Source organism: Phalangium opilio, unplaced genomic scaffold (genome assembly GCF_054372755.1).
Source record: "Phalangium opilio isolate 3A_F unplaced genomic scaffold, DU_Popi_V2 ptg000070l_1, whole genome shotgun sequence".
Taxonomy (NCBI): domain Eukaryota; kingdom Metazoa; phylum Arthropoda; class Arachnida; order Opiliones; family Phalangiidae; genus Phalangium; species Phalangium opilio.
Genome location: NW_028324182.1, coordinates 3175283 through 3184820, shown reverse-complemented (window position 1 = coordinate 3184820; position 9538 = coordinate 3175283). Strand labels below are relative to the sequence as shown.

The 9538-nt window shown below is 38.8% G+C and overlaps 1 protein-coding gene across 1 annotated transcript; it reads left to right on the top strand.

Moving 5' to 3' along the window:
• The first annotated feature begins 379 nt into the window (after positions 1-379).
• On the top strand, positions 380-3332 carry LOC149661101 (uncharacterized). The gene is made up of 3 exons (XM_089843618.1): positions 380-479; positions 1417-1588; positions 2742-3332. Exons 1-3 carry the CDS (start codon positions 380-382, stop codon positions 2926-2928), a joined length of 459 nt encoding a protein of 152 aa, XP_089699744.1. The 3' UTR covers positions 2929-3332.
• Positions 3333-9538: the final 6206 nt, after the last annotated feature.

Below are 9538 nucleotides of genomic sequence, written 5' to 3'. Positions count from 1 at the left end.
GCAGTATCCCTATGAAGACCAGTATGAAAAGATGCAAGCATACCATTCCTCGAAAGACGGTGGAAACTACGGTGGCCCTCTGGCTTTCTTATTGGGTCTCCTTCCCTTGGGACTCTTAATGGCCGCTATGGTGCCTAATGTGGTACCCGTTGCAGCCGCAGCCGCCGCAGCAGGAGCTGTTGGGAAGAGAAGACGTAGGGGCACCCAGTCTGGTATGATTTCTTGGAATCAACTTGTTTTTCTTCCGCGCTCCTTGGCACATTTTTATTACCTCTCCGAGTGACGATGACATCACGTTCGCAGTTGGCATATCGGAGCAAAGATATTCGCGAATAGTTAATACATAGCCCACTCGATCACGCGCATCACGACGCAAGCTATGACGCAAGCTATAACGCAAGCAGCACAGCGTCCGCGAGCGCGGATCGAGTGGGCTATGGTTAATGCCAAGCAAGGAGAAAAAGTTGAAAAACATTTAGGTGCTATATTTCAAAATACCTCTCCTCAATACTCTGTAGAGACTCTGCAGTGCCAAGGCAGCAAGGCCCTAAATTTATCGTAGTCGAACTTTAACCGAATAGTCAGTTCGGTTTTCGATATTCGTATCGAATAGTGAAAGTGGGCTTGTCGAATACCGGATCGAATTATTTATTCGGATCGGTGTTCGATCAAATTATTCGATTCAAACGGTTAAAGGCCGACTTCCAACGAAAAGGGTTCTAGCGAACTGAAAACCGAGCATCGAGACTAAAGCGAGTAGTCCACTTAGCCTTGCGTAACCGTATCGTTACCGTTTTAAATTCGTAAATCATCCGAAAGAGGGCGCCCATTACCTAAGTCCGAAAGCATCGTTTAAGAAACGTTATCAGATGGCGTACTATTCGTATTTGGATACGTGACGTTACGTTAACGATACGGTTTCACAAGGCTTTTAGTGGACTACTTGCTTATCAATGAAGTGACCGTGTCGATTTTCGAAGCCCCGCTGGGTCAAAAGTTGGAAGGGTTCTCTCTAACTGAAAACCGTGCAATGGCATGGTTCTAGCGAACTGAAGATAAACAATAGAAATCCTTTTTCCTGCCAGGTTTTTGCTTTTCCCTGAAGGAAATTATCTATTGCGTATCTTCAGTTCGCTAGAACCACACCACATTGCACGGTTTTCAGTTAGCTAGAAGCCTTCCATCTTTTACCCCAGCGGGGATCCGAAAATCGGCACGGTCGCTCCATTGTTAGTCTCGATGCTTGGTTTTCAGTTCGCTAGAACCCTTTTCGTTGGAAGTCGGCCTTTAATCGCACATTTCTAGATAGTACGGTAGGATTTTAGGGTATTTTACTGCGATTACATGGAAATTGTTGCGATAATTTTACAGAAATGATTTTTTTTATAAATAATCTATATGAATTATTTCCCATAGATTTTGTAAAACCGGCTTTGATATATCCCGTTTTGGAAGCGATTTCCAAGTTCGGTGTGACGAATTTAGACGACCCCAAGTGTCTGCAACGGATCTTCTGCACCGTGACAAGAGACGGTCGAACATCAAAATCTAATATAGTTCAAAAGGCGTTTTACAGAATCATGGCATTGTAAGTTTTTTATCTTTACTTTGACCAGTGAGCACAAATAGAGAAGGGGAAGGTAATTATAATGGCAGGCCAACATGGTTCTCACCTAAGAGCATCTAACCCATAGACAGGCAAAGTCATGTTAAACCCGCGTTAACAAATGGCAATGCAAAGCACGCGCCCTCACGCCTCTACCGACCGCCGCAATTTATCGCCAAATGTCCCCTAAAGAACAAGATGGTCTAGCCCATAATTAAGCCACATCGTTTACGTACTCTCGCTATCCCTACTACAATAAATATACTTCTAGTGAAATATCCGCTAATATACCGGCCAGGGGAATTAATTCTTCATTGGCTGCTTGGCAACGTGAATCACGTGTCGCCAACGCCCGTTACTAATTTAATTACTAATACTACTACTACCACTACTACTCATATAAAACTATTTGTCCCATCGATACCTTGTAGCTAAGAAGAAACCAAATGATCTATGGGCAAACTTGTCAAAGCGCGCTTCTATAGAATCCACGCCCGCTCGTACCGCTTCTAAATCCTATTCCTCTCTCTCTCTGCTTGGAGCTCACTCAGCACAGCTCCTAGATACTTTGTTCTCTCTCGTACTATGTCTGCAACCCTCTTTCAACAAGCAATTATAGAGGAGGCAGTATAGTATTAGGCTGGCATGCGATCCCGGGTTCGATTCCCGGTTGTGGTGGAGAAGAAAATAAATATTATAAATTTAAAAATCGTTGACAAGAAAATTATGGAGCCAGCACCACCTAGAAGTGCTTTTACGAAGTACTATTTAAAAATAGCGAACGAAACATCATCATCATCTTCTTCATCATCATCATCATCATCATCATCATCTTCTTCTACACACCAGATCAAACTAATAGCCCATCGTATATAAGATGTGGCTAAAAATTCGTCTGTAATGGTTCGGGATACTTTTTAGGCAAAGAAAACTCTGATTTTTTCCCTCTCCGTTGCACCGATTACGCATGTGCGGCGCGCTCTTAGAGAGCCCCAGCACTGGTAACGTTTTTGAAAGGGAGGGGGCTGACGGAGAATTTGGTCTCTCCGATTCTCCTTTCTATTTGTGCTCACTGTTGCGATAAATGCCATAAAATATTGAAACCAATATGATCTTTTATATCGTTTCTTTCCAGCATGGATGAAAGTTGGATGGACCAACTGGGTTTAAAGGATCTTTTCAGAGCAGTCCGTCGAAATGAATGCGAAAAAATCAAGTGCAAACAATTGGAGAAAAAAAATTCAACGATGTCAAAGGTCAATCCTAACACGAGAATCCCAAAAATGAGGAAACGACGAAACACAAAGTTTAACTTGTCTTAAAAACTATTTAAAGTTAAATGTAGTTCATTTCACCTTTAATTTATAGAATATTTAGAATATTTCTTTCATTTATCATAGTGCCAGGGAATAAAAAAAAATGAACCAAACTGAACTAAAACAGTATTATAAAGATTGTTTTAATGTTCGCTTTAAAGGTACCACCCATTTTTAAATTTTAATTATATTTGTTTCTGGCTATCTGGTGAGCGACTTCTCAACTCGTATTTGTCAATATTTTGTAAACAAGTTGACCCAAGGGCTGGGTCATAATAGTAGCCACATCGTTATCTATTTAATTAGCACATAAATAAAAGAAAATAAATAGAAAAATTTAAAAGTATCCGACCCCACAGATAAAAATTGTAAAAAAATATCCGACCCTACAGATAAAAATTGTAAACAAATATCCGACCCCACAGATAAAAATTGTACAAAAATATCCGACCCCACAGAAAAAAATTGTAAAAAAATATCCGACCCCACAGATAAAAATTGTAAAAAAATATCCGACCCCACAGATAAAAATTGTAAAAAAATATCCGACCCCACAGATAAAAATTGTAAAAAAAATATCCGACCCCACAGATAAAAATGGTAAAAAAATATCCGACCCCACAGAAAAAAATTGTAAAAAAATATCCGACCCCACGGATAAAAATTCAAAATTATCCGACCCCACAGATAGCCATGTGACTAAAAAAGTGGTTTTCTAACGGCCAATGTTAAGCCTTTGTAAGTTGACAAAAATGAAGGTGACAAATTTTCAATCCAAAAAAAGAACGCAATTTGGCATTATTTATTTAAATTATTAACTTAATGCTTTTGAAAACTTAAAAATAAACTATAAGAATTGGGGTAAGATTTCAGACAATGCTCCAGCATTTGCTTCTTTTGAAAGATAGATGCCTTAAATAATTGGCTTAAAGCGTTGCCAATGTTAATTAACGTAGGCAGCGCCTAAAGAGACCAAAAAAATGACTTTCTACGCTTTACTTTCATGTTAGATGGCGATAACAGAAACTACTAATAAGTAATGACAGGGATAGATTTAATTTTAGAAGTAGGAATGGAGAACAGAGTAATATGGGCTCGCGTCAAAGTCCCGGACCACCTTCCCAGGGACGGGGATATGAAAGAAGAGGCGGGTCATAGCGACAGAGGTAAAAAGGAATTACGTATTTTTCGCCGTTCCCGTCAGCAAGGTCATCAAAACGTAGTTTTAGTCAGCCAATAAGATAATTTAAACTTCTCGTTACGTGTTGGAGGGAGGGGCTCTATACTGGGCTATCGAGTCGGACTGAAGTAAATACTAACCGTTCTCCATGCCTACTTCTAAAATTAAATCAATCCCTGGTAATGATAGCGCCCATTAATTTTCCCTCTAAAATGAGTATTGTAACACCTCAAATCTAACCTCGATATATTAGGGTTTTGAAACAAAAAATAAATAAAAAATTATAACATAAATAACCTGCTCATATGGGTCTACGACAATTGGGGGAGCGTGACAATTTGGACTCTTTTTGGAGCTTTGAAAATTGGGTGTTCTACAACTGGGAGGGTTGAAAATTGGGAGTATTTAAAATTGGGCGAGCAACAATTTGGCGTCAACTCAGACCAAATAACCCATGGACAGGTAAACCCATGTTAAACCCGCGTTTAAACTGGAGGGTGAAGTGGAAAATCAAGTGATTTTTATCGATTCTTCTACTAATTATAAAACCATTCTGTATAGTGAAACATACAGGACTAGCTGTTACCCACGGCGTCGCTCGTGTGTAATAAGAAATTTCATCAAAGGGATATAAAGAATGGGTATAGATTTTAACAGAAGTGAGATGAGACTAGAAGTGAAGGGCTCTAGCATTGGTAATAAATCCTGGCATTAGTGAACAAATTTGAGGATTTTATGCCGCTTTAATCGCGCCTACACTACTGAGGAAAAAATTGGTCGAGTTCCAAAAATATTTCCTACCCCCTTCCCCTCAACCTAAAGCCGAGGAACACGGACGCGGGTGCTTGAATCTAGTTCGGCTGTCTACCACCGCGAGTGTCTCACGTTTTGGAGGGGAAATTCTGAAACCGCCACTAGAGGGCCAACCGTTCGTGTGTTATCAAGAATATTCACTTTCGCCGAGTGAAGAATTTGGTTAGCTCAGTACTTCTGGTCCCATCTCACTTCTGATTTTAATGACTGATATTTTTGTAGCACACTCGGAGCGAAGGCACTTGGCTTTGCCCGTCAGCCCGTCGGGACATTTTTTATTACTTTTCATGCGGACGATATTCCATAAAGAAGGCTTTTTAAGTTTTTGGCCGCCATTTAAAAAGATGGCAACAAATCGAACCCGAAAGACCATTCAGCCCGTCTATAGGTTAAAGGAAACCAGAGTCCTAAATATTTGTGAAATCGGTTGAAACGCGCGGACTTTGTTTATTAGAGATTACTACGTTCCTGCAAATTTTCAGTCTCCTAGGGCAAGCGGTTTGGGCTGGGCGTTGATTATCAGTCAGTCAGTCAGTCAGGACTTTGATTTATATAGATATAGATATTAACTCCGAGTGATTTTAAAATTCAAATTAGGTTTGAAATAAGGACGTCCGACCCATTGGGTAACGCCCTGGCTTCTTGTTAACAAAATTCTCGTGGTCCGCTCCAAGCCGAATGAAATGGAGCGCGAGACTTGATAAAAGTTGCTCGCGATGTTATAATCGTGGCGCGAGTTGTAGAGCCTGCAACTGGAATTTTGTTCGTGATTAAGAAGTACGTGGCAATCGGCTAGTGTTACGAGAAACGTGACTCAAACGTCTAGCCTTCCAATGGCAGGGCTTCCACCAAAGGTTCACGCAATTGCGAGTTTTCTTATCAATTATCATGAATCAATCGCCTTATATACCCTAAATTTCCAAAAATTTTTAAAGAGGCATACACTTAGAATTCAAACGTCAACAATAGCTATGTTTAAAACGACTTTAGGAATAAAGTTTCTTAAAGTTATTAAATTATAACTAACATCAATTATATTTATTTAATTATTTAAGAAAAACCTCTTAATTACGTGTCGACTCGAAGAGGTTTATTTTGGTTTCTTCTAGACTTAGCATTCATAGTCTAATAGATTCGGAAATTTCGTCTTTTACCTTGATTTTCTAAAGGCGACCGAATCGAAGCTCCTGATTGGTTACCGAGAGACAATTGCATTTTGAACATTTTTTCTTTTGAGTCCAATTTAATATATTCCCCATACATTTTACATACATTATGCTTATTGCAACATATTCCTCTAAAATGCGTTTTATCAGAAGTCCATTAAATTAGCCTAGGAAGTAACCAAAAGCGGGGTTTGGGACTCCCCTCTATTGTGTAGCAAACTGAAGAAGATCGACAAATTCGCCACCTCGCGATAACTTTTCTCAGATCTCAGATTTAGGTACGATCCGTACGCCAAAATTTGTCCTATTGGGAGAGAAACAGCTATTGGCTGAAAACAAAGAGGTGCTGAAAATGAACGGTGGCATATCTAAAAGGACCGGAAAACGCCCCCCTTCCACTGTAAAACCGAGCCCTGTCTAGCATAGCATCAAGGCAAGGGATGGGTGTGTGACTTTGGGAACAGTCAAGGTGATTCAGTTTTGTATGATTCTTCATAAATCTATTAAAAAAAACCAAAAAAAACATTTTAACGACCGTGGCCATTCCTTTTTTATTTTTAGCCACATCGTATGATGTACATCTACGATGTGGGTATTAGTTTGGCCTGCCCTGTTGGCGTTATTGTAGGCGGCGTTGTGTCCCACATTAATGCCTTTGGCAGCATAAAATTTTTCGTTCGTCATTTGAAGGGAGAGTGAATGGGAGAGGAATGTGGTGAGGTGATATTTTTTGTTAGTGTATTTTATAAGTATGGAGATTATAATAGTAAGTTTAAGCATTGCATTTAATTGTACTAGTAAGGTTAAGAATTGTAACTTTTGTTACCTCTCCGTGTGACGTAGTCCAGGAGAGGTTCTGTAACGGCCGTGTCTGTCTGTGTGTCTGTCTGTCTGTCCGTTGTTACACCCTCGTGACCGCGTTCGCAGTTTCCGTATCTACTTGAGTTCTCACTCCACCATCTTCTGGACTTTGTCCATCCCACACCGACACCAGTCTATTCTTACTGGCTTCTAATCACCACCATCTTTTGGTCTTCGTCCATCCCACACGGACACCAGAATGTTCTTACTGGCTTCTAATCACCACCATCTTCTGTTCTTTGTCAATCCCACATTGACGCCAGTCTGCACTTACACTGGCTTCTAACACCACCATCCACTGGTCTTCCATCTATTCCACATAGACACCAATCTGTATCATTGGCTTCTACTCCATTATCATCGTTTGGTTTTAGGATATACGCGGCGATCAGCTAGTGTTACGAGAAACGTCTAGCCTTCCTAAGGTGGGATCGCCACCAAAGGTTTTCGCAATTGCGCTTCTTCCTTACTATTATAATGGAAACGAATCGTATATATACCCCAAAATTTGAAGAAAGCGGGCAAGAGGGGTACCCTTCACTTTAAACGTCAATATTAGCAAAGTTTGAGATGATAATAGGTATAACTTTATTTTAAACGATTTAACTATTATTAATGTTAATTATTGAAGATTAAAATAATTAAAAATAATTATATTTATTTAAATATTAAAGATAAACCTCTCGTGCAAAGAGAGAGATTATCATCGCCTCCTATATTTACCAAGGCCCGTGCATGCGATATATTTCCTTCATTGCCTCCTATATCTATCAAGGCCCGTGCATTGTGATATATTTCATTCATTGCTTCTATATTTATCAAGGACCGTGCATTTCGATATACTTTTCAAAACAACAACCAAAATGGGAAGCTCCTCTCAGAAACATAATAATTTCTTTTCTCTGTATATGAAATGAAAATATGGATAATATTGCGCTCATTCTTTAATGGTATGAATCCTTGCCTGTCTATTAATATTTTACGTAGGAGTAATACGTTTTTAGCGAAGTCTAGAGAGGATAAACATAAGCGAGATTGTTTCGGAAAAAAAAATACTGCTTCCACTAATGGGTTTATACTCCTTGTTACTGTTGTATAGAGTAATCATGATAAAAGCTTAAAACATTACGAGAGGACAGACCTTTTTTATCTTCGTGTTTTATTCTTAATAAGAATATAAAACATTTATTTTGTATCAAAAAATATTTTTTGGTGCTGAGATTGCTTTAGAAAAATCGAAACGGTTAGGCATTGGTAAAAAAGACATGTGTAAGCTATTTGCAGAGATGATAATTGTTTTACATGTTTTAAATAAGACTGAAGCTTCCACTATTGTGTTTATGCTCCTTGTTTGTTTCACTGAAAACCATGTAGGTGTAGATAACAGCCAGACCAAAAATTTCAAAAATATATTTTTTAAATCTAATCAGATACGCCAACCTAGTTGAAAATAGACCTATTAAATTTGCGAGAGACATTCTTGAGAATTTTTCTTTGCTTGTAGGTTGTTAATTTATCTACCAGAAAATATTTGTGTTTGGAAGTTGGATATTAAGTCAAATTAAGTGGTTGTAAAGAGCCAGCAGGTTTTTGCCGCTTCTTTTTGTGAGTATTTGATTTTTGTATGTAAAATGGAGGAAGATAATGTTGAGAGTAAGGATGAAATGCGGAAGCGCAAAGCGCGGGAAAGGATGAGGGCAAAAAGGTCGACATATTCATTGGATACTTAAGTTTATATAATCTTCTCGACACGGAGAGGTAATATTTTGGTTTTCCCAACTTGTTTTACGTTTACTCGGTATATTTAAAGCGAGAGAGTGGATTATAGTATTGCCTTAGTTAAAATGGAAGGTTTAATGCTCCCTTTAAGATTCCAGTCGACAATAAATAATCCCGCTCCCATATTTCAAAATTCAAAGAAATCGAGGGGAATTTTTAAGAAGCAAAAGCAAGTATATACCGACGTTATATTTAGAATGGGCTGAAGGCGGTGTTTATCATTGAAAGTTACGTGTATTTCTCCACAAATCGAGAAGAATTTTAAAAGCAAAAGGAAGTACTAGCTTGTGGCCCCGTGGATATTACAATTATAACGTAAGTAAATTTATTGAAGTAACGATTAAGAGTTATATTTTTCTTATTTTTGTTAGGGCAGCGAGGGGCTATTCACTCTGATTTTCTGTACTTCTTTTAAGGGTATTTCGTTTTACCACTGTTAAAAAATACGCATCATCTAGGGGCTATTCACTCAAATATTCTGTACTCCTGTTTAGTACGATACGATGTGGCTAGTATTAAGAGCTCTTGGGTCGTCTTGTTTTATAAAGCAAACGATCTACCCCGTTTTCCGGTCCCTTTAGAGATCCAGCGTTCATGGGCTGAAGAAGTCACGCCCCCACACACATCAAGAAAGACTTCCAAGAAAGGAGCTCGAGATTTCTAACAGGGTTAGGAAAGGGGAAAAAACTAACCTCCCACCCATGCATGGAGTTAAAATTAGTTCTTACCAGCTATTGTAATTGTTTACTTCCTAGGCTAATTTAATGGACTTCTGGTTTTAGTTATATTGAAGTTTTTCTTCACAAGGTACACATAC

Bases quoted from the DNA above. Each gene is read 5' to 3' on its own strand.
- LOC149661101 (XM_089843618.1), top strand. From the start codon at position 380: ATGACGCAAGCTATAACGCAAGCAGCACAGCGTCCGCGAGCGCGGATC. The intron at 480-1,416 runs GTGCTATATTTC...TATTTCCCATAG, and splicing joins AAAAGTTGAAAAACATTTAG to ATTTTGTAAAACCGGCTTTG. The intron at 1,589-2,741 runs GTAAGTTTTTTA...GTTTCTTTCCAG, and splicing joins TTTTACAGAATCATGGCATT to CATGGATGAAAGTTGGATGG.